Source organism: Aphidius gifuensis, linkage group LG2 (assembly GCF_014905175.1).
Source record: "Aphidius gifuensis isolate YNYX2018 linkage group LG2, ASM1490517v1, whole genome shotgun sequence".
Classification (NCBI taxonomy): Eukaryota; Metazoa; Arthropoda; class Insecta; order Hymenoptera; family Braconidae; genus Aphidius; species Aphidius gifuensis.
In genome coordinates, this window is record NC_057789.1 from 8,421,987 (window position 1) to 8,447,038 (window position 25,052).

Here is a 25,052-nt window from a genome sequence, read left to right on the forward strand (position 1 = left end):
TTATAATTAAAAAATTTCAGCTTATAATTTTTTAAATTAATAGTTTTCAATATAATTTAAAACGCTAAACAAAAACAAAAAATTTAAGAATCGAATTTTATATTTCAAATAAAGCTTTTTATTGATAATGAGATTTCGCCGAGCATGATTGTTTCAAATGAGATATTAGAACTTTATCGACTTTGTATAATCAATCCTTGAACTTTATATATATACTATATCTATCATTTAATGCTTTTATAATTATAAAAAAATTTTAAAATCTGTTGTAAGATTGGTGTTTTGAATATTGATCTCAGAAAGTTCTATTGAATTATCGAAAATATCTAAATCAAGGTGATTTAGTGGGTTTGAAGATAAGTGCAGTATTTCTAAATTTTTAAGACCATTAAATATATTATTCGGCAATGTTGTTAGGTAGTTTCTAGATATGTCAAGCTCACTGAGATTTGATAAACCATTGAAAGTACTCGACTCAACCCACGTAGAAAAATTATATCTGAAATATATCTCAATTATATCTCAATTATATCTCAATTTCGACAGATATGGAGGAGATATAAAAAAGATATCGAATATATCTAAATAATATATATTATATATTATTTTTATATTCCTGGTAGAAAAAATTATTCATATACATGTAAAGTCGGAAAATATAAATAACGAAATTATAAACTAACGAAAAAATATGGAATATATATATATTTTATAGATTTTTTTTTAGATTTTATAATAACCGATTTTATATATTTTTCTATTTGGATATATATATCATAATCTATATAAAAAAGATATGCAATATATATAGCATAGATCTGCAGAATATAAAAAGGAGATATAAAATATATATACTATAAATATATTTAAATTCAATATTTTTTTAAACAATAAATTTAACATTTTTTTAAACAATAAATTCAACATTTATTTAAACATTAAAAAAATGTTGAATTTAATGTTCAAACAAATGTCTAAATTTTTGTTTTAATAAATGTTGAATTTATTGTTTAAAAAAATGTTAAATTTATTGTGTAAAAAAATATTGAATTTAAATATATTTATAGTATATATATTTTATATCTCCTTTTTATATTCTGCAGATCTATGCTATATATTGCATATCTTTTATATAAATTATGAATATATATCAAATAGAAAATATATAAAATCGGTTATTATAAAATCTAAAATATATAATAATTTCCATATTTTTTCGTTAGATTTATTTCGTTATTTATTTTTCCCGACTTTATGTATGAATAATTTTCTTATCAGAATAAAAAATAATATATATTATATATTTATATATATTCGATATCTTTTATATCTCCTCATCTGTCGAAATGAATATATTGAATTATTGAATATATTTCAGATATAATTTTCTACGATGGTATTATTTTTGTTTGAAAATAAGCGTAGGGTTTTTAATCCCCTAAGACGATTAAATATATTTTTTGGTAACGTTGTTAGATTATTTTCATTTATATAAAGCTCTCTAAGATTTGATAGACTATTAAAAGTACTTGAGTCAAGATGATTTAATTGATTTGAATATAAGTATAGCATTTTTAGATTTTTAAGACCATTGAATATATTATTCGGCAATGCTGTTAGGTAATTTCTAGATATGTCAAGCTCTATGAGATTTGATGAACCATTGAAAGTACTCGACTCAAGATAATTTATTTTGTTTGAAAATAAGCGTAGAGTTTCTAATCTTCTAAGACCATTAAATATATTTTTTGGTAATGTTGTTAAATGATTATCATCTATATAAAGCTTTCTAAGTTCTGATAGACCATTAAAAGTACTTGAATCAAGATAATTTAGTTGATTTAAATTTAAAGTAAGAACCCTTAATTGTTTGAGACTGTTGAAAATATTATTCGGCAATGTTGTCAGGTAATTGTTGTTTATCATAAGCTGTTCGAGCTTCGATAAATCATTAAAGGTACCTGATTCAAAATAATTGAGTTGATTATAAAATAACGTTAAAATTTCTAATTTTACAAGAACGTTGAATAAATTGCTCGGTAATGTTGTTAGATTATTGTTCTCAATAAAAAGTCTACGAAGCTTTGATAAATTATTAAAAGTATATATACCTAACTCAAAAAAGTGTAGTCTGTTGTGCGACAAATGAAGAGTTACAACGTTTTCTAAGCCAGTAAATATATCTTTCGGAAGAACAGTTAAATTTTTGTATCCGAGATAAACTTCATAATTATCCAAATGTTCACTGAGTGATTCACAAATATGAAAATCATAATAATATGACGTTGTTCCATTACAAAAATATTTATTGGAAAGTTGTCTATTAGACGTTGAAGCGCTATCCTGATATCCGTAACCCTGAAAATTGTACAATATCTATGAGTTATTTCAATCTATCTCCAAATAATCAACAACTCATATACTTTATTACTGTCTATATTATAATTAAATCACGTTAAGATCTACTCACGGGTAATGAAAAAGTGAGAAAAAAATTAAAAATAACTGGTTTGACAATTATGGGTACAGTAAACAAAAAAAATGAAAGTACTTACATATAGTAAAATTATAATATTTTTGTGTATATTATCAATCAATTTGTTATATTGTTGTTTTATTTATCGAAAAATATATATACATATATATATATGTTTGTGCTGGCATGCTTTTGAGGACATTTTTCAGAAGACAGGGTGGGGGTATAATCAAATGATTTTGAGGACATTCACTTATATAAACTAAATTTCGAGGACGTCTCTAAATATACATAGGTACATATACCTAATATTTATTAAAAATTTAAACTTACCAAGGCCACTATGATGATTTGAAAATAATCAATTACGAATTTCAATAGTTAATAGTTAAACGTTTTGATAATTCTTTCATTCGTCTAACAGCTCCACGAGTTACCTTTGTATTTTCAATAAATAAAACATCCAAATTTGGTAAATTTTTAACAAGTTGAATTACCCCTTCATCAGTGACTTTCCTGCAATTTGATATATCCAAAGAGAACAATTTTTGATTGAATAAACTTTGAATTGATTTATCAGTGATAAATTCGTTTTTTGTTGATTGCGGACCATCATAATTCAAACCCATATCGAAATCTTCTAATTCTTCTAAATTACCAATTGCACTTATACCGTTATCAGTTATATGTGTGCCAATTATATGTAAATAGTTTAAATTTTTAGCATTATTACAAAGTTTAATTAAAAATTCATCTTCAACGCCATAATTAGACTCAATATGTAACCTCTTAAGATTTTTCAAATTCCCAATTGGATAACGAATGATTTTTGAATCCCGCGATGGATGATATTCTTTCGACCAACAATGTTCCAGAGCTAGATAAGTCAAATTTTCCATTTCACCTATCGACTGGAGTAATAGTTGACTTAGTTCAAAATCAAATATTGTTAAATGTTCCAAAGCAGTTAGTCGAGGAAATACCTGAAAAATAAATAATATTTTTTATTGTCATATATACCTAATATTTATTAAAAATTTAAACTTACCGCGGCAAATGAATCTGGTAAGATAATATCTTTTTCTACTGTACATGAAAGATATAATTTTTCCAATGTTTCACCAACTTGTTCTATTGACTTGGTTAAAGTCATTGGTATAGTTGAGTTTTTACATTGCCAATCAATCGTCAGACATCTAAGGTGAGACATAATAGAAAAACAGTTTTCAAAATCTTGACTCTTTATTTCTTTGAATCTTAAAGAAAGCTCATCAAGATTTGGACAATTAGCATTGATTATTAACATTATTTGAGAAGTAGGATATCGTTGTAAATCTAGACAAGTTATACAAATTCCATAGGAATTAATTAGGTACTCTAAATCATTTGCTTTTTCATCGGGTTTATAAGCTGAATCATTTTCATTGCTATTAAATGTATATGTTGTAAAGCCTGAAGAATAAAACTCGTTCTCCTCATCTTCACATACTGAAAAATTAATTAAATATTTTTATTAATATATTTAGAGTAATACAAAATTTTGTTTTTATCATTTAAAATTATAGTGTTGTTATTTTCTTACTTTTTTTGAATCGTAGTTGATCAGCAAATAGAGGATCTATGCAATCCATATGCAAATCACACTGTGCTTGTCGTTTTTTACTATATTCATCATCATCATCATTATTATTATTTTCTATAGATGGTACTACTCTATCATCTAAGAATTTTTTTGATATCTGAAACTTGTTCCACCGATCTTTACATACTGAAAAATTAATTAAATATTTTCATATATATTTAGAGTAATACAAAATTTTGTTTTTATCATTTAAAATTATAGTGCTGTTATTTTCTTACGTTTTTTTAATTGTAGTTGTTCAGCAAATAGAGGATCCATGCAATCCATATGTAAATCACACTGTGCTTGTCGTTTTTTACTATATTCATCATCATCATCATTATTATTATTTTCTATAGATGATACTACTCTATCATCTAAGGATATTTTTGATATCTGAAGCCCGTTCCCACAATCTTTACATTCTGAAAAATTCATTAAATATTTTCATTAATATATTTAGAGTAATACAAAATTTTGTTTTTATCATTTAAAATTATAGTGTTGTTATTTTCTTACTTTTTTCGAATTGTGGTTGACTAGCAAATAGAGGTTTCATGAGATTTATACGCAAATCACACAGTGCTTGTCGTTTTTTACTATATTCATCATCATCATCATCATCATCATCATCATTATTATTTTCTATAGATGGTACTACTCTATCATCTGAGGATTTTTTTGATATCTGAAGCTCGTTCCAACAATCTTCATATACTGAAAAATTAATTAAATATTTTCATTAACATATTTAGAGTAATACAAAATTTTGTTTTTAACATTTAAAATTATAGTGTTGTTATTTTCTTACTTCTTTCGAATCGTGGTTGACTAGCAAATAGAGGTTTCATGAGATTTATACGCAAATCACACAGTGCTTGTCGTTTTTTTCTATATTCATCATCATCATCATTATTATTTTCTATAGATGGTACTACTTTATCATCTAAGGATTTTTCTGATATCTGAAGCTATACATGAGAAAAAAATTGATTTATTATTTGATTTAATTTATAATTAACAATAAACAATAACATTAGCTGTCGAAAAATAATATATATAATCTAAAACTTACTATTTCTGAACCAATGACATTTTCAAACCATTCGGTAGGACTTAAATTTGCTGTCTCCATACTCATCTTACTTGGATTAGTCTTTATATTTAATTTTCGTTTGAATTAACGTGGAATTATAGCAATGATTAACAATTTAAAAGACGATCAAAATTTGAGTTATCGCCTTGAAAATTTTCGTGTCAAAGTGTTCTGAATAAACGTATGCAGGGTTGCCAGACAGTCTAAGAGAGAAGTCTGGAGGGGGCTGAGCAAAAGTCTGGATTTATCTGGATGGCTTAGAAAAAATTAAAAACCCTAGCATTTTATTAAATTTTTTATTGTGTAAAACACGGAATATACCTAGTGCAAAATTTTCTCCTATTCATTTTTTAAAGATATTTATTAATATGTAAAAAAAAATATATCAATTTTTTTTTTTAACATTAATATTAATATTGCTACTTAATATTGAATATATATAGGTATTTCTCCCACTTTTTTTTTTCTCATACTTGACGCGAGGTCAATGGTAAAGTAGATAAGGTTAGTAAAGAAGAATCATACATATTATAGATTTATAGCTATCCTAGATTAGAAATTCAAAATTTTTATATATTATACAATTTCCATTCAAAATCATCCTTTGAAATTTTTAGATACCATATGAATAATAAAATATGGTTTTCGACAAAAAATTTCTGCTCATTTAATATCCCGCCACAAACATGGAAACCATAATAATGATTGTGATTGCGGTCTAAATTAATTTGTAGGTAATTTTTAGTTGTTATCTTTTATCGGTATCTGTAAAAGTTTAGCGAAAGATTAAAATATAAATGAATAAAATGAAAAATCTAAAATATCTGAAAATGATATTGGTAATATGTCTGTGATTCTGGAGTTATTGTATCTGCACGATTCGCCGGCGTAGTTAATGCTATAGAAAAATATGAAGGCGCTTGCTGCTGCTTTCATGTAAATTTTACTTATTTTTGCATTTGCATACGACTATGCAGTATTTTACATGAAAGCAAACAAGCTTTCATATTTTTTCTATGCGACAAACATTTTTGTCGGCGAATCGTTACGATTTTGGGACTGCAATAACTACGTAGATACCATAATAGACTATGATTCTGGACAGCCACTAAAATGTCTGGAAGAATCCAGACAATTCTGGACGTCTGGCAACCCTGAACGTATGTGAAAATGGCTATTGGTATGATTGGTATCCTAAATGGCTATCCTATGTACTTGAAAATGACTATTGGTACCGTTTTACGATAATTTAGAGTGTATGATGAAACCGGCCAAAGAGAGAAGCGACAGCTTTCATGTAAACCATGAACAGAGATATAATCAGTGATGGGTAATTCGACGATTTTCGGGGTATCATACAATCATACGTATGATACTACATAAAGTGTATGATAGTTGAAAGTGCCCTCTTTTTTTTACAAAATGAAGTGAATGATTTATTAAACTCACTCACGCCACTACAAAGCAGTGATGGCCGATGGGTCTTTGGTCGATTTTTGAGTTTAATACATTACGTGTAAATTACTGTAATTTATGTAATCCATATATTTAATAGGTGCTTTCTGTTGTGTATTTATTTTTTTTCACTTTGATGCGCATGATCATGCACATGCGCCTGTCATGCAAACTTGATGAAAGAACAGTGGCGTCAAACAAATAATTCTTAAAAAATAAGAATTGAAACATGGCTGATCCAGCCCCTCATGTCCTACGCTGTTGCAAACTGACTTTTTGCTGACTGCGCATTCAATTGCGCATGCGTGAAAATAAACAGGAAAAAAAATAAATACACAAAAGAAAGCACCTAATACCCAGCACCCGTATTCAGAGGATGTTCTCATTAAGGCGTTTTTTTCCGATGGTGGCGTTTGTGAAGCTTTTCTATATTGTTCTATATGAAATCTATATAAAAAAAATTTTGTCAAGTGCCATCAGCGGAAAAAAAAAACCCTAATGAGAACAATTTTGCCCCGTGAATACAAATACAGGAGGACGAACTTGCCTCAAAAAACCGTATCGCTATATGGTCGCCGCATAATTGAGGGGCGCTAGTAGTACCACGGTAACGTGCGCGACTTGTATCGCTTTTTTTTTACAATGCGCATAATACAAACATACTCTGGTAAACATTAAATAAAACATTATACAGCTTTCAGGATTTTTATAAAAATTACTAATTAATTGGAAGAAATTAAGCAAAGAAATTAATGGAAAGTACTATTTATTTTTTCTTGGCTACGTCTTTTCCTTAGCTATTTTCACCACTAAATAAAACATTATACAGCTCTCGAGATTTTTATAAAAATTACTAATTTATTTAATTCCCATAATAATTTAAAAAACTATTAACAAATGGGTAATATTGTAAAGAGATTCATGTAGACTACAAATCAATATATTTAGTTTAATCTTTCTCTTAGATACATTTACAAAATTCATTATAAATCATTTGGCCTGACAAGTGAGCAAAATGACTAGGCTATTTAATATTTAAACAATTTTTAAAAAAAAAAAAAAAAAATACATAAAAATGATAAGAAAAAAAAAGTCACAAAAAAATTGTTATGCAATAATTATTAGAATTTATTGTAGAATTAAAAATGAAAATAATTGATTCCTTGAAAAATAATAATGCAATTGCAAATTAAATTATAATAATTTAATTTTTAATTTTAATATTAATCTAATATTAATTTAATATATTAAAAAAGGCAAAAAAATTCATGGAAAAAGATTTATTTATAGAAAATCATGCAAATTAATATTTAAAAAAGATTTTAATTAAAAAATTTAATTCTGATATAAAGTTGATATATAGTTCTAGGTAATTCGATGAATTGTAAATTAATTTTTTTCTTTTAATATCTTTCTTTATCCAATAGGATGTGAAACAGAAATTACTCTGATTTTTTAAAAAATACATTAAAATAATTAGAAAAAAAATATAGTCAAGTCCCCCAAGGTGCACCCTAAGTGTTCCGTAGGATTTTTTATTTTTTTTCTTGTTGTTTGATTTGTTTTTTCATTTTATTGTAAAATAAATGACTATTTTTTTTGTTTTGTTTTATTTTCTAATGTTGTTATTATTTCTGTTGTTTAATGAAAAAAAAAATAAACGACCGAAAAATTTCAAAAAAGTAACGTAAAGTCTACAGATGAAGCGTCGTCGATTGACCGATTGATCCGATCCGTCAATATTTGAAATTGGGCCCTGTAGAAAAATGGCACTATCCCAACTGATAAGGGCCAAAAATTGAAAATAAATATGATGATTGCTTTTGGGAAACAAAATGGAACCTAATGGAACCAATTCGATTCATATAACTTTTATTTTTATCGCGAAATAACAAAAAGTCACACGAAAATCGAAAACATAAGTGTCCTACGGAACACTAAAAATAATTCATAAAAAACTTGCTATGCAATAATAATTATAATAATTTATTGTAGAAATAAAAATAAAAATGATAGATTCGTTGTAAAATAATAATGCAATTTTATAAAATATATTTTATTTGCAAAATTTTTATTCAAAATATTTAATCATGTATAATTGCAAATTTAATTTTTAATTTTAATATTAATCAAGGGCAAAAAAATTGATGGAAAAAGCTTTTTTTAGATTATTTAATTTATTTATTTTCTTTAAATTGTCTGTGTGTATATTTTTCATTTTAATTATTTAAACACCGAGATATTGCTAATTTAATGGCAAACTATTTTTAAAACAACCACAATTATTTTAATGATTATTTCGCGCGTTTGTAATGCAAATATCTTAAATTTATTTCAATTTTTTTGATTCATATCTTTAAATTTCTATCTAAACTATGGTGTTCCAGGTGAGGAATTAAATTTCACACTATTATCTATCTAATAATTTTTCAATCAATTACTTTTTCATTATTTTCATTTGCCTTTTTTTTTTTTAACAATCGGCAAACCAAAATTCCGGTCCCATTTCTTTTTTATTTATTTTCAAAAAATCATCTTTCGATTCAAAAATATTACAATATTCACAATTATTTTCGCAATAAAAATTTACTTCTTTTTACAATATTTTTTTTTGTTCATTGTTAATTGAAATTTCTAATTTTTCATAATGACAATATCATGAAAATTGATTTGTTTTTTTTTTCCTATTTATATTACTTGACATTTCATAATTCGTATCTTCTTGCACCATCTCCCCCTCACTTGGAAGAATATGATGATTTGTAAGTTGAATAGAAAAAAACACATATATATTTTATTTATTATTTAAATATTTTTTACTTCAATTTTTTCTTAATTAACAAGGTTTTGAAATTCAATTTCTCCTCAAGGTTTTTTTTTTGTGTATTTATGATTTTTATAAAATGGTTTTTTCTATAATTTTATTGATGAAAAAATATAAATTCTAAATTATTTCCAAGCCAAGCTTATTGCGAATCATTCACCTGTTTATTTACTTTTTCTTTTTCGATTGAAAAAATTGCTTTATTTACATATTCACATTTTACCTGTATGACCAATTCAAAAGAAAAAAAATCATCACTAATCACGACAATTTAAAAGTAATTAAACAAAATAATAATTGTTTTTTTTTAACATATATTTTAATAATAAAAATTGAGTTGATATTTGTGCATGATTTGTGTAGAAATGACCCAAACATTTCAAATGAAATAAATTAATTCAACCAATTAAAAATCCAATTAATTTGAAAATTAAAATTCAACTAAACTAGTTACAATTAATTACCCTGAATTTATCAAAAAAATAATTAAATAACAAAAGTTTTTTAAAGCTATACAAATAATCCACATTTTTATTAAAATATTGACTTTAAAAAAAAAACATAAAACCTAAGTAAAATGATTATATGTATAGCTCAAACAATTCGCACTCACATTGTCATTCAATAAAATAATTATAATTAATTCGAAAAACTTTCATTAACTTTCAAGCAATCTCAATTATTATTAAGGTCATATATATTAATAATTTTAGCTCAGGTAAATAATTAATTAATATTGAATTTATAAATTATAAATCATAAATAAACCTGAGCTTTTATTTTACACAATAAAATGATTTATATATATTTGATAATTAAATTACTTAATAATTTAAGTTAAATAATGTTTTTTAAATTTATATATTTTTAAATTAATCATTTATCCACATCACTATTTTTTTTATTAATCACATTCTCTTATTTATTATAAATATTTAAGTTTAAATCTGTAGCAGTATCAAAATAGTAAAAATCGTACACATTGATATTATGAGTACTGTTGTCATGTATATTTTAATCAAGCGACAAATGCCGCTTGACTCTTGTCATACAGACTCACCAGATTCAATTGAACCATCAAATAATGGACGATCAGCTGTTGTATCATTAGCACTTGTCGTAACAATATCTGATTTTCTTGTTTTATTTGTACTTGAAAAACAAAGACATCCTGATTGATTACGATTTCTTTTTAAATTTGGCTTTGCTTCTGGATGTTCTGCAATATATTTTTGATAATAATCATAATCCTTCAAGTACCTATTTAAAAATGAAATTAATATATCAATTATTAAGAAAGTTAAAAGATAAAAAACAGCAATTAATTACCAGACTGGTGGCCAACGATGTTCACTAAGATAATCTTGATTTTCTGGATGTAATAACTTGACACTTTTTGGTGATATTTTACAGAGATTATCATAATTAATACATAAATAATTCATACACCAATTAGCAAGTTGATCAGCATTATGAAATTTTGATGGTTCAAGAAGACGAAGACAACTTTCAATAGCTTCATTTGTATCATTTTGTGATACTCTTTCAAGATCTTGAACAACTCTACTTTCAACTAAATTTATTAAACGTGGTAAACATAAACGATTTGCTAATTCTAATAAATTTAAACATCTTGCTGATGATATTACTGGTACTTCATCAGTATAAATATAACAAAGAAGTTTATGAAATGTATATTCTCTAACACCAGGAAAAACAATCTATAAAAAAAAACAATTTTTAATTTTATATATATTATTTAATTAGTTTTTTTAATACTTACAACTTTAGCACTACTTTCACGAAAATCACCGGAAAACATTGCTTTCATCATGTCACATCTTGCTGTAAGAATTGCTCTATGTGCTGGTAAAGTACCATCATCAAGTTCAAATAATACATCACCAAATAGACCTTGATCAAGACAAATATCTTCAAGTCTTTCACGTACAACTTGTTTATATTGATTATTAAGTTCACTATTTATAAATTGTGATCTTGCTTGTATACTACCAAGTACCATTAGTAATTGTGGAAGTTCTAAAAATTCAGCAGCTTGTCTTATTTCCAATAATAATCCAATTGGTGCTGTCTAAATATAAATATTTATTTAATACATAATATATAAATTGAATAATAAATATATAAAATTTTATTACTTGAAGTATATGATAACGTTTATCAAGATTTCCAGTGTAAATAAATTGAAGACATTGTTGCATTGCTTGTGGTGTAACAAGTTTTGATAATGTTACTACTGTAGTTGATTGTTGAGCGCCATTTGAATTTTCAGTCTTAAAAATAATTTTTAATCAAGTTAAAAATTATAAATATGTAAACCTTGGTGAAAATGATTTCTCTGATTTTCTCCAATTTTAAAAAATTGGAGTAATTCGGAAAGAATCGGAGAAAATCTGAAAAAATGCGGACGAAAATCGGAAAAAATCGGAACAAGTCGGAGATAATCGGTAAAAATGATTTTTTGTTTTACTGCGGTTTTTTTTTTTAAATTTTTTTTAACAATATGCGAAGAAAATCCGAGTAATTCGGAGAAAATTGGAGGGAAACGGAAAAATATCGGAAAAAATCGGAGAAAAATCGAAAAAAATCGGAGAAATTATTTTCACCAGGAAAATTAATGGTAATTTTATTTACCAATGCTATTCGTATATTTTGAAATGCTGGATGATTTAATTCACGTGGTGCACCAATGGCTTTTCTTTGATCTGCTGTTGGTAATACTTGAAAACTTGATCGACGTTTCAACTGATCCCACACTCTAAACAATAATTTAAAAATAAATAATGATAAATATGCTTAATACTTAATAAATAAAACATACTTTGTAGGTTTTGATTGATCAATTCTAATGAGACATTCAGTATCATCATTAAAATCTCCAACAGTTGCTTCACCAAATGTACTAGCCATACTTGATTCACTTGAACTTCTTGGTGTTAATTCATGTGTTAGCTCCATTGAAAATAAACGTTGAAATGTTGGTGATGCAGCAGATAATAAACAACGATGTGCTGTAAATGTACATGTGCCAACAATAAATGCAACATCAGTATGTACTGGACGTGTCCATAATGATTTCATATTATCATCATATGTACTTGGTGTTAAACAAACAACTGGTGCTATTGGTTTTGGTGGACAAAATGGTGTTTGCATTAGTGGTCTTTGTACTTTTTTTAAATTTTGTATCCAAAAACGTTGTTGTCTTCTTGCTATTAATGCAGCACGTATTGCATTTTCAAATATTTCATTAACACCATAATATGTAAATACACTTGCTTCATAATAATGTATACCAAGTTCACGTGCAACTTCACGTGCTTGATCAGGCATAACTAAATCACATTTTTTTGTTGCTCTTTAACAAAGAAAAGATTTTAATTTAATCAAACAAATTCTTGGACTAGTTATATGCTGTTTTTTAAAAAATAAAAATTTACCTGATAAATGGACTACGATCACGAAAATATCGAAGATAAGTTTCATCTCTGTACATAAATCGTAAATCATTTTTACAGCCAACAAGAAGAACTGGTGTTTGTGGACAAAATTTACGAATTTCTTGATACCACATTGCCTTGCAATTTCTCAATGATATTGGATTTGTTATTGAAAAACATAGCAATACAACGTCAGAGCTAAAAATAATTAAATAAATTTCATTTTTAAATCAATTAATGTTGATTTTGTTGATTTTTTTTCATCAATAATTGATTATTTTTTGCATTAAAAATTGAATAAATCTATAAATAATTTGATGAATATTTTAAAATTTAATTTTCATACCGTCCATATGCAAATCGTCGATCTTTTTCGTGATCCCCAAAAGTATCCCAAAGTCTCAATGAAACATTGACATTGTCAACAACATCCCAAGATCTTTCAAGAACCTAAAAAATAATTTTGCCATTTAATAAAATCAATTTTCCATTAAATTAATAAATTAAAAAATATTTTTAATAATACTTACATCTTTATAAATTCGATATTGATCTATACTGTTTATTTTTATTTTTAATTCGAAAAAAGTAAAATTTTATTAAATGATTTATCATGAAAACAAAGAAGAAAATCTTGGTGAAAATATGATCCAGGTTCTTTTTAATTTATAAAATATCTAGATAAATATTTTCATCAAGAAATAAATGTAAAAATAAAATATATTTACGCAAATACTGTTGGTACATGAGCAGTTGTTAAAAGTTGTGATAATGATACATGTTTATTGCAAGCTCTGGCACATATCAATCTGGTTTTTCCAACAGCAGTGTCACCAACAACGACACACTTGACCAATTCCTGATGTGGTTGTTCATTGTCCATCACCGAATTTTTGACCTTCTCATTAACTTCACTATTATCACTTCCAGTATCACCTCCTCGTCAATCAAGAAAACAGGCTTCCACATTCGCGCTATTAAAAATTCAAAAGAAAAAAATATAAATAATTATTTAAAAATTTACATTGAAAAATTTTATTTAAATACTTACATGTTTTGATTGCTGACTTTAATATAATTTTTATAAAAAAATTTAACTTGTGTAATATTGCCAAGTCATGACTATTGATTGACCCTTGTTGATATTATTTTAAAACTTGAAAAATCTTTATATAGATTATTTATTATTGATATTAAATTTTTTAGCTTTAAATTTTTTTTTTTATTAAAGCTTTACAATTTTATTTTTAATAATCTGTAAAGCATACATAAATTTATCAAAGAGAAATATTATATAAAAAAAAAAATAGATATAAAAGTCTTTTTATCATCATGAAGATTATAATTTTTTTATAAATAATTTATCTGTAATTATTCAACTGTGTAATTGATAAATTATCTATAAATTTTTTTTATTTAAAATTAATTATTTCGATAAAGGTCATTAGTAATAACCTTTATCGAAATAATTCATAATAATGACTTATTACATAGAAGAATTAATTTTAATTGAAACATAATGATAAAAAAAAAATAAACACGAAGAAATTATAAATAACAAGATAAAAATTATCAAAAAAAAAAAAATTATCATTTATTTTTAATTTGTTGAGCATGTCAGGGACGAAAAAATTTTAATCCGATGATATTATATCACGCGGCCAAGTTCAAGGCCAAGTAGCATGCGTCATTGATTTTCCAATTTACAACAGGAAATGTAATTTTATTATCATTGTTTTATTGATTTAACTCAAGTCACAATATTATCTCTTGCAAAAAAAAATATAAATAATAACAAAAATGTGTTCAAGTAGCTTGATGAAATTTTAAATGTTTCGTCAATTTAAAATTGACTCAATAGAAATAAATTATTCTGTTATGATCGCTAATTTAACAAGCCGTTTATGCATTTTTTAAAAGTTCAAATAACATGTGTATATAAAATAATACAAAATAACATCCCAATAAATTTTTATTCAATCATTTATTTATTTAAAAAAATTTCTTTTGATATAAATTCAAATGGTTTAGTTCATTTTGACCTAGACCTTCCCCCAGTCAAGTCATATTGAAAAAATAAATTTTTTAGAAGTCTCTACTTTGTAATTATTTGATAGCAACAATTTAGTTATTATTTATTATTTTTATTGTTGTTAATTTTAACAAAAAAATTAACAAATTATCGATTAGAAAAATTGGAAATTTTAGTATAAATTCAACTATTTTAAGAGTGAATGAATTTTATAATAATTTAATATTCAATATGGTTTTTGTATTGTTAAAATTATTGATTTAATTTATTATAAATAAATTAAATATTAAAAAAATTTTTTTTCAGCGAAATGACAAAGCAGAAAAAAAGTATTAAAATAAATTCACGCTGGCGCATTGCAGAAGTTGCAAAGGGTCAATGTTTTTCTTCAAGGACAACTGATTTTTCATCCCCTATTTTATTTTTTTTTTTTTCATGAATTTTATATTCAGCGTTTTTAATAGTTAACAAAAAAAAAAAAAATTATACAGTTGAATAATTAAATAAAGTAAAGAGAATATTTATTAAAAATAATTTGACGATTTGCGTGTTTTTTTTCGCGAATGAAAAGATTAAAGTTAAGGTGCTTCAGTATATCTTCTTGAAATCAAGTCAAGCTGACAATGAAGATGGTAGTGGTGGTGTTTATAATAAAATGAAAAAAAAAAAAAAATAATTTACTAATTTATATTCGTTGATAAACGTCAATTTTCTTGGAAAATTAATTAAACTTAATTTTATACTTTTTATAAATTTGCTTGACTCAATAATGATTTAAAGCTAAAAAAAAAAATGATATAATAAAATGTTTATTTTAATACTGTTTCAATTAATTTATAAATAAGTTTTTTATTTTATTTTACAATTGATTGATAACTAATTTTTTTAAGATGAAAAATTTTCAATTTATTAATTTTAAATTCATTTATTTTTGTTTTTAATTAGATTTTTTTGTATATTTTTCTTCTATTTTTTTTCCGAATTATGATAATAGGCATCACAGTGATATTATGTGTTAGATATTAATAATATTGAAAATTGAAACTGGGCTTATGTAACATGTGGGAGAATGATATCCATGAGGCACGTCATGAACAGTTAACATCGAGGAAAATATTATTGACAAGTTGAAATATTTAATTGTATTTTTATCTATCAGTTATAATGAAAAAAATCCAATCAATTCAATACATACAATATTTTCAATAAATAAAATATAAACTGATATTATTTTTCATTAATTAATTACACTAAAAAAAAAATTAATCAATTAGAGAAAAAAAAAAAAAACGAAAATAAAAAAATCAATGTATTTTTTTATTATTTTAATATTCAATAATTTATTTTAATAAATAAACAAAATAAAAATAATTTATTGGATAAATAATAAAATTAATTTAAAGCTGTATTTTAATATTTAAATAAATTTTAATTGAATTAATAATTTTAATTAATTTTAATAATTTAAAAAAAAAATCATTGAAATTTTTTAAAACTATATTTCAATATTTATTTTATTTAACTATATTATTTTTATTTTTATAATTAAAATTTTATAAATTTTTTAAAATAGAATTTAAAAAAAGCTCAAAAATAAAAATTAATTATATACTTTAATTATGACAGTTAATTAAATTTTTAAATTAAAAAAAAAAAATCTTTAAAATGCATTAAAAATAAAATTTATTGATTGAGTAGAAAAAAAAAAAAAAATTACCTCTGAGAATTTTTAAAAAACTTAAAAAAATCCAGGTGATATAGGTATTTAAATTTTTCAACACGAGCCACTATCGGTCAAGGTCAACTGTCCGGGCAAAATTTATAATGCAGCTTAAATTTTTTTATAATTTATTTTCAGTTATTTGTATTTATTTTTAATTAATATTTAATTATTGATAACTTTAAATATAATTTAATAGTTAATTTGTTATTCCATACTTTTATTTTTTAATAATTGAAATTTTCGAAATAAATTTGATTGTACACTGGTGATTACAGATCGGCGTACAAGTATGAACTGACGCAAACGCTTGTGCTCGTGCGCTTTTCAAAATATATATATCTAAAATCAACTCATTCTCCTTTAAACTCAACGATCGAACAAAAATATTCTTTTAATATTCAACCAGCAATTTTATACTCAGATCACTCAATGAACTTACGTTGACCTCATGTACATAAATTTTCAATAATATATTTAAAAATTTTATTTTTAAAATCTATAAATAATTTTATTTAAAATTTTATTGCTAATCTATATTTTCATTCAATAATATATCAAATTTAATTATTTTAATTAAACCTGGAAAATATTTTCATTGTAAAAAATAAAAAAAAGCTATATTGCAAGTTTAAATTTATAAAATTATTATAATAAATTTATACAAAAATTATATGCAAATGACAAAAGAAAAAAGTAATAATTTTTTATTATTTTCATGTTTAATAGGAGGTTTTTTTTTTTCATTATTATTGTGCGCAATTTTATGGGCAAAAAAATTTACCAGGAAGTTGAACTTTCGCGCATGCTGGAGCTTTTAATGACGTAGGTTGAAAAGAAAAAATCAATTCAGCTAGTGATCTTTTATACTGGCAAGTAGATTCACCTTGCTTTGGCTAGAAGAGCTAAACTATTTTAAAAATATTTTTTTTTTTTTTTCAGCTATCTGCATTATCATCTGTACTACTTTTATTTCCGCAATGTGGCACCACTAGGTTGTCTAGCCAGCTCTAGCCACGAAAAAAAAATTTTCAAATTTATCAAAAATATTTAGTTTAAATTAATTTGTATTTAGATATTTATTTCTTTAAATATAAATCTTTTCGATATTAAAAATTCAAATAATATATTCGTTAATTAGTTGATTAATTTTAATTTTAATAATACAAATTAATTAATCAATATTTAATTGTCGAAATGATCCTTGTATTCCACCAAGTTCTGTTACAAGTGATGAAGATGATGCTGGCAATCTAACTGTTTCATTTGTCTTGCTTATTTTTTCTTCACGAAGAAACCAATCACGATATTTTTCTATTTTTTTTCTCCATGCATCTGCAATTAAATTTTTATTAATTAAAATTTTTTTTTTACTCATATTTGTCATATCCAACTCTATAATTTTACTGTAATGTCAATTGTACTCGGAAAATTTTTTTCTAATTTTTATTTTAATCAGAAAATATTACCATTCAATTCACAAAATGTTCCAGCTTTACCACCCCATTCATTTGGTAAAATATCCTTGTTCATGTATGGATAAAGTTCTTCATGACCTCCTTTATATATTCGAAACTTGAAATATAAAAATCATAAAATATATTTTTAGTTTACATAATTACTACAGTTTTTTTTTAAATTAAATTTGTAAATTATATTTTAAAAAATTAATTAAAACAAGATCATATCAATTTAATAATAATATATGAATAATTGTAAATACCTTGTCAATAAGTTTGTCTTTTAATAGTGGATAAAATATATTTAAAACTTTATTTATAAATGAAGGTGCATGGAGATAATACACCCTGTGTAATCTAAATGGCATACTGTCTTGTGCAGCGAGCATTGCTTTTCTAACGAGAGCCTGAGTTGGGCTACACTTTGCAAAATGTGCTGCAGTCCATCCCTAAATAAATAAATAAATACATAAATCAAAAATATATAAATATTTATAAATAAAAATATTACACAATAATTTAAATGTTTATAGTAAAAAAATTATTGAGAAAATTTTTTTTAAATTAAATTTTCTATTTATTATTATTATTATTTATTAAATTTAAAAATTTTTATCATTATTATTAATTTTTTATTATTATTCTTTTTATTTTATATTATTATAAATATATTTAATTATTATTATATTAATTATACTGTAATTTTATTAAAAATACTTAAAAAAAAAATTAAGTAAAATTTTAATTTTTTTTATTAAATTTAATTATTTATTTACTATTATTATTATTATTATTGATTAAAGTTAAAAACTATGATTATTTTTTTTTATTGTTATTATTAGTAGCATTATTATTGTTATTAATATTAATTATATTGCAAAAATTATTATTAAAAAAATTCTTAAAAAATAACTAAGTAAATTTTCAATTTTTTAATTTAAATTATTTATTATTGTTATTATTTATTAAAGTTGAAAATTATTATTATTAGTGTTATTATTCTTTTTGTTATTATTATTATTATTATTATTATTATTATTATCATTAATATTAATTACATTGTAATAATTATTATGAAGAAATACTTAAAAAAATGGCTAAGTAAAATTTAGCTTTTTTTAAAAAACTAAATTTTCTATTTGTTATTGTTATTATTTATTAAAATAAAAATTATTATTAAAAAATACTTAAAATAATTACCAAGCAAATTTTTAATTTTTTTCAAAAATTAAATTATTCATTATTATTATTATTATTATTTGTTAAAGTTAAAGATTATTTTTATAGTTATTGTTGTTAATATTAGTAGTATTATTATTGTTAATAATATTAATTATAATATAAAAAATTTTTTATTATAAAAAAATAATTAAAAAAATTGAAAAAAAATTATTTTTAAATTGAATTGTTAAATTAAAAAAATAATAATATAATAATAAAATAATAATAAAAATAATATTTACCTCAAGATCAAGAATCATGATGTTGGATAAGCAAGACTCCTCGACAAGTCGTATATCCATTACCATCAAGAGTCGTCTTGTTATTGTCTGAATTGAATATCTATCTAATGACTTATCTTTCAAACGTAAAATTGTTACACGATGTCCTTCATCCGTGAATGATGGTAAAACAAAATATTCACTAAACAATAAAATATTTAAGAAATAAATGAATAATAAATTATTAAATATGTAAAAGATAATAATCAATGGACTTTGCTCATATGACCTAATGACACAATAAAATCAAGGTGTGCGTTTTATTCATACTGATAATATTTTATTTGTCATATATGAAAAAATAAATTTAAAATAAATATCCTGCGGAAATAAGATTGTTTATAAATATTGTCACACTTAAATAAAAAAGCGAAAGTATCTAAAACAAAAAAAATAAAGTCTATTTTAAAGTTTAAAAATTGTATTTTAATTTTTTTTTCAAAAATTTTTGGTGAATGTGATTTTTTAGATTAGCCTAGATTTTTTTGTAATCATTATATATTTTTTTGTAATTAATTAAATTAAAATTCGAAACATAGATTTAATAAAAATCATACTTTAATAATGAAAATAATTTTTCTTTTTAAATTTTGAATTTTTTTAGATAATTATAAATTGGATTTTATAGTTTTTTGATTGTTGGTTTGTTTTAAATTTATATAAAGTCAAGTTAAAAATTTAATTTTGATAATTCATGTACTCACACTGCATCACAACAATCTTGCATTTCGCGAGCAAGAGGATCACGAGCTGAAAAAAATTCTGGTAATGCTGTTCTTGCACTGAAGTAACGTTCTAATATTAATTTGCAACGTTCAATACTATTTTTGCATCCAAATAGAAATTTTTCTAATCTTGAATCATCTAAAAGTTAACAAAAATTGTATTGTTTTTTTCGAAACATTAGATTATAATTATTCAAATGAAAAAACATACCCATGTGTTTTGGCAAATGAGGCTGTTTCGATAGCCAATCTTTAATAGCTTGTAAATCTTTTTTTCTCATTTCTGGATCTGGTGGAATTTCATCATCAATACGACGCTGTTGTTCCACAGTTGGTGGCAATAATGTCATCTTACCTGTCTTTATAACAAAAAAAAAAAAATAATTACACTAATCATAAAACAATGAAATATTTTAATCTTTTTTTTTAATTTCGAAACACATAATTAAAAGACATTAAATTTTAAATTATATATACTTTTTTATTCATCAAAGTGTGACAGTATTTGCTCAGATAATTTCAATGAAAAAAAAATAAATTAACCAATGGGAAATTAATAATAATTATACGTATTCTCAAGATGAGTATATAAATGGAAAAAATTATGTAAAAAAATGACAATTTGTATATTTATCTGAGCAATTTATCAGGAAATAATTTAACATCAAAAATGTGTATATTTTAATTTTTTAAACACATATTTTTCATCTATAAATTTAATATATATTTTTTTTTTTTTTAATAGGATGTGTTGACTTGGTATTTTATAAGATGGAATGAATAAAAAAACTCGTTTTTATATACGCACTGAAATAATAATATTACAAGTTCGTTTGTTTTAAAATATTTTTTTTTTACTTTACTTTCTAATTACGTATTACTATCAATGTCTTGTAAATTAATTCAAACGTAAAATAAAAATATAAATTTAATATCAAGTGTTCCATAAATAAATAAAAAAATAAAAAAAAAATTTATATTTTTAAAACTGAATCGAAATTTTAAATATTATATCGAAAAATTTTTTCGAAAAATGAAAATATTATAGATAAATTTGAAAAATAATATTATAAATTTTCTTTTTTTTTAATAAATATTATGTCATTTTTTTTATTACCAGTATGTAGCACAATTATTTAATATTATTTTAAACTTGTATTATAAAACTTTGTCAGACGAAACGTGTGGTTATCTAAATTGTCGATGGTGCACTGAGAATTTCTAAAAGTCAGGGGAATGCCAACGTGACTCTTAGCAATGAAATATTCCCCACTATTATTTTTTTTTTTTATAAAATATACAAGTATATTATTCATATAAAATATTTAGACAAATAAAATGGCAATAAAAAATTGACTTTGTTACTTTGTTACTTTGTTTGATATCAAAATACAATTAAAATTTTATTTTACTATTGTTGCTATTTTTTATTCATTATTTATTATTACAATGTATTTATTTTTTTTTATTTACAATTTGATTCTAATTAACTTGCACTTGTATGGTCATTAAAATATTTTTTTTTCATACCGTATTAATGAATCAACAATTAATAAGAAAAAAAAATCTGACAAAGATTTTTTTTTTTTCGATTTTAATTGATTTTTTTTAATTTATCTTTTATTGTGGGTTTTTTTTTTCTTTTGAAAAGATTTTATAGATTTATTCATTTTCATTATAATTTATTTTAAATATTTTTTTTTTTCGTACATTTTTTGTATTAGTAATACAGCCAGCTAGTGGAATATCGAAATCGAAAATCAGGTAAATTTTTGAGCTAATATTTTTGTGAATAATAAATTCAGAATAAATTTTTTTTTTTACTATTTAAATATTATACAGATTAATTACAAAATAAATGTAGAGAAATATTTTTAAAATTATATTTATTATTCTCAAATATTTTTCCCAAAATTGAGAAGAATAAATTTTAAATTTTAAATTAAATTTTCAAGTGTTATTTACAGTCATCATTTCACGTTAAAGTAAATAGAAAATTTACAATAAATTTACTTGCATTTACCTGAACCAACATCTTCAATGCTAAATATATTTTTTTTTTTATATATTTTTTTAATTATCATATAAATAGACGCGCAAATTTTAAATGATCACTAATGAACCTTTTTTTTTTCTTATACGACCATGACTTATTTGACAATAAAAAAATATAATTTTTTTTTTTTTTTTGCATTACGATTAAACTGACATAACATTTCAAAATAATTTTATGAAAAATGACACGTATTTTGTAATTTAAAAATGTATTTATTGTCAGCAAAAATTACAGGTTGATACGGATATCAAGACTCAGCGTATATATCAATAACAACAATTGACCTCCTTAAAAAAAAAACAACAAAAATTTAATTTATCAATAAGAAAAACAAAACAAATGTAAAAAAAATTATTGAATTTTATATTAATAATATATTTTGACATTAATTATCCATAAAAATTTATAAAAATTTATTAATTCATGTTTCATCGGTTTTTTTTTGTACACTAAATTCAATTCGACGTTCTGATGGTTCAATTCTGTATGACGTTGATTCAATTGGTGATGAAAATGTTGTTTTATCATTATCATTATCAATAATTTGTACGACTTTTTGAGTTGTTGAAAATTCCACAACAACAGCTGATTTTTTATCTGATTTAATGGATGGTAAGTAACGTGTATTTCCTCTTTGTATTGCCTCATTTGACGTCATCATTTTATCAGTGTAGACATCCCGTTGTTGGATTTCTTTAAAAACCGGTTGACCCATAGCTCTGAATGAAAAATATTTTAATTATTTTATTATTAATAATAAATAGGTCAATGAATGAATTTAATTTTTTTTTGTAATAATAACCTAAATGATTTTTCACTTGATGTATCATGATGATTTTTTCCATTACAATATTTACGATTACTTAGCTTTTTATCATTACATAATTTTGGATTTTTTTTAGATAAATTTTTTTCATTTTTAAATTCTTTTGATGATGTTTTTATGGTTTTTTTAACTTGACAACATTTTTTTTCTTTACTTCGCCACCTAGAATATTTAAAATTTATTTATTCACAATTTTTATAAAGTATTATTTAAATTAATTATTTTTATTATATTACCAAAGAGCACAAGTTGTGACAGTTGTACTGACCATAAAGAAACAATTAAGAAAAGTTAACATTAAAAGTGGCTCAATCATTTTTAAACTCAATTAATTTTTATCATAATTTTTTTACCAAATAAATTTATATAATTTATTATTTTTTACAAACAAAACAGTTGCAATCATCTGAAGTTTACTGAGACATAAAAATAATAGAAATGTTTCTTATCCAAAAAAAATTCGACAATCGAAATCGAAAAAAAATTATAGAAATAAAATGATGATCTTCGTTTCGATATAATCAACAGCTCGTTATAAAAAATATAAAAATTAATCTCAAAATTCAATAAAGAAAAAAATATATAAAAAAAAAAAATTTATTTAATTTTTATTTAACAAGTTTTTTGACTCTTAAAAATAACGGTTTTGCACTCTTTCTAAAATTTATCAGGTTAAAAAATTTTGTCTGTTTAGTCTGCGTTTCATTTTTTCCAGGTAAAATTTTTTTTAAAAAATTCGGTCAATGGTATTCATTGGTAGACAGATAAATGATTAATATATATAATTAAAAAAAAAAATGATTATTAAAAAAACCAATAACTGTAATAGTTATTAAAATATAAAAATTAAAATACATATTTGTATAGAAATTGTTGATTTATAATCCCTGAAAACCGTGTGAAAATTTGTTGTTGAATAACAAATTTGCGTAAATTTGACTTGTATCCGGAAATGTCGGTCAAGGCATTTGGGTACTAAATACATATATTTGACGACAGGTATCCCGTGGTGGTCTTGACAAAACGTTGAAACGGTTGGATGAATCAAAGTGCTTTTTACATTTTTTTTCCTTTTCATCTTCTGCTTTTCTATATGTAATATACTGAAGAGAGAGTAAGATAAAATATCAAAGCACTGGCTGAAAAATAATAATAAAAAAAAAATATTGAATCGATCCCTTGACACCCTGGAGTTTTTCATATTCGTCACCCTACAAGTTTCCTTGACGAAATATCATTACAATAAATAGTATGATAGTGGCACAATGATCCCAACAGTTCAGAGCATCTGGGTGATGCAACTTATTATCTATTTTTTTTTTTTTTTTGTTATTTATATTTTTTTTTCTCTCAATTTTTATATGTGCGGTTACGTTGACTCGTTTCTCGGCATTGTTGATCATGTTTTTACCACCAAGTGTGATAAACTATTTTCACCCTGATTTATACGGCTCTTTTGTTGTGTTATTAATGGAGTCACTGTGTCGACTATTTTTGTGGTCAGGTTTGAATTTGCATCTATTTTTTTTTTTATTGAATTTAATATTATTTTACAAATTGGGGATATTTTTTAAATACATTATGAAGGTTTTATATAAATTTAACAATTTATCAAAAATTTTCAAAGTTTTTTCGTTTGTTTGCATCAAAAATTGACGGATTTTTTCTATAGAAAAATAAATTGATCAATCGAAATTACGTAAAATAAAAATCTAGCTAAATTTCGATTTTTTTGTTTTAAAAAATTTACAAAAATTGTTAATTAAATAATTATTTTCAACTTATTTTTTTTAGCATT

General features: G+C 23.1%; 4 protein-coding genes across 5 annotated transcripts; all 4 read right to left on the reverse strand.

Annotated features, from left to right (window-relative positions):
- Window positions 1–1,940: 1,940 nt before the first annotated feature.
- On the reverse strand, window positions 1,941–5,384 carry LOC122848962. Of its 2 annotated transcripts, XM_044147459.1 has the most exons (8): window positions 5,173–5,384; window positions 4,909–5,068; window positions 4,617–4,814; window positions 4,337–4,522; window positions 4,059–4,244; window positions 3,525–3,964; window positions 2,810–3,459; window positions 1,941–2,358 (listed from the first exon to the last, which is right to left on the reverse strand). In XM_044147459.1, exons 1-7 carry the CDS (start codon window positions 5,236–5,238, stop codon window positions 2,851–2,853), a joined length of 1,845 nt encoding a protein of 614 aa, XP_044003394.1. In that variant the 5' UTR covers window positions 5,239–5,384; the 3' UTR covers window positions 1,941–2,358; window positions 2,810–2,850. The 2 variants fall into 2 exon arrangements, with proteins under 2 accessions (XP_044003394.1, XP_044003392.1); XM_044147457.1 differs by lacking the exon at window positions 1,941–2,358 and having other exon boundaries at window positions 2,664–3,459.
- Window positions 5,385–8,702: 3,318 nt separating this feature from the next.
- LOC122848953 (rho-related BTB domain-containing protein 1) lies at window positions 8,703–14,099 on the reverse strand. Its single transcript, XM_044147447.1, has 11 exons — window positions 13,985–14,099; window positions 13,662–13,907; window positions 13,464–13,491; window positions 13,280–13,383; window positions 12,934–13,131; window positions 12,315–12,851; window positions 12,128–12,251; window positions 11,632–11,766; window positions 11,256–11,564; window positions 10,802–11,193; window positions 8,703–10,732 (listed from the first exon to the last, which is right to left on the reverse strand). The coding sequence occupies exons 2-11, from the start codon at window positions 13,814–13,816 to the stop codon at window positions 10,519–10,521; spliced, it is 2,196 nt and encodes a 731-aa protein (XP_044003382.1). The 5' UTR covers window positions 13,817–13,907; window positions 13,985–14,099; the 3' UTR covers window positions 8,703–10,518.
- LOC122848975 (alpha-tocopherol transfer protein-like) lies at window positions 14,056–21,596 on the reverse strand. Its single transcript, XM_044147472.1, has 8 exons — window positions 21,490–21,596; window positions 20,584–20,731; window positions 20,352–20,511; window positions 19,609–19,789; window positions 18,409–18,594; window positions 18,155–18,260; window positions 16,683–18,020; window positions 14,056–14,099 (listed from the first exon to the last, which is right to left on the reverse strand). Exons 2-7 carry the CDS (start codon window positions 20,720–20,722, stop codon window positions 17,860–17,862), a joined length of 933 nt encoding a protein of 310 aa, XP_044003407.1. The 5' UTR covers window positions 20,723–20,731; window positions 21,490–21,596; the 3' UTR covers window positions 14,056–14,099; window positions 16,683–17,859.
- A 1,188-nt stretch (window positions 21,597–22,784) lies between these two features.
- Window positions 22,785–23,644, reverse strand: LOC122848984. The gene is made up of 3 exons (XM_044147484.1): window positions 23,491–23,644; window positions 23,231–23,416; window positions 22,785–23,147 (listed from the first exon to the last, which is right to left on the reverse strand). Exons 1-3 carry the CDS (start codon window positions 23,568–23,570, stop codon window positions 22,850–22,852), a joined length of 564 nt encoding a protein of 187 aa, XP_044003419.1. The 5' UTR covers window positions 23,571–23,644; the 3' UTR covers window positions 22,785–22,849.
- Window positions 23,645–25,052: the final 1,408 nt, after the last annotated feature.

Coding starts and splice junctions, on each gene's coding strand:
- LOC122848962 (XM_044147459.1), bottom strand. CDS start 5,238: ATGAGTATGGAGACAGCAAATTTAAGTCCTACCGAATGGTTTGAAAAT. Junction 4,523..4,616: donor TCAACCACAATTCGAAAAAA/GTAAGAAAATAA, acceptor TGAATTTTTCAG/AATGTAAAGATTGTGGGAAC. Junction 3,460..3,524: donor TACCAGATTCATTTGCCGCG/GTAAGTTTAAAT, acceptor TTTATTTTTCAG/GTATTTCCTCGACTAACTGC.
- LOC122848953 (XM_044147447.1), bottom strand. CDS start 13,816: ATGGACAATGAACAACCACATCAGGAATTGGTCAAGTGTGTCGTTGTT. Junction 11,565..11,631: donor AACGTTATCATATACTTCAA/GTAATAAAATTT, acceptor ATTTATATTTAG/ACAGCACCAATTGGATTATT. Junction 11,194..11,255: donor GTGAAAGTAGTGCTAAAGTT/GTAAGTATTAAA, acceptor TTTTTTTTATAG/ATTGTTTTTCCTGGTGTTAG.
- LOC122848975 (XM_044147472.1), bottom strand. CDS start 20,722: ATGACATTATTGCCACCAACTGTGGAACAACAGCGTCGTATTGATGAT. Junction 18,261..18,408: donor AAGACAAACTTATTGACAAG/GTATTTACAATT, acceptor TTATATTTCAAG/TTTCGAATATATAAAGGAGG. Junction 18,021..18,154: donor AACATTTTGTGAATTGAATG/GTAATATTTTCT, acceptor ATTTAATTGCAG/ATGCATGGAGAAAAAAAATA.
- LOC122848984 (XM_044147484.1), bottom strand. CDS start 23,570: ATGATTGAGCCACTTTTAATGTTAACTTTTCTTAATTGTTTCTTTATG. Junction 23,417..23,490: donor GTCACAACTTGTGCTCTTTG/GTAATATAATAA, acceptor TAAATATTCTAG/GTGGCGAAGTAAAGAAAAAA. Junction 23,148..23,230: donor TCAAGTGAAAAATCATTTAG/GTTATTATTACA, acceptor TTTTTCATTCAG/AGCTATGGGTCAACCGGTTT.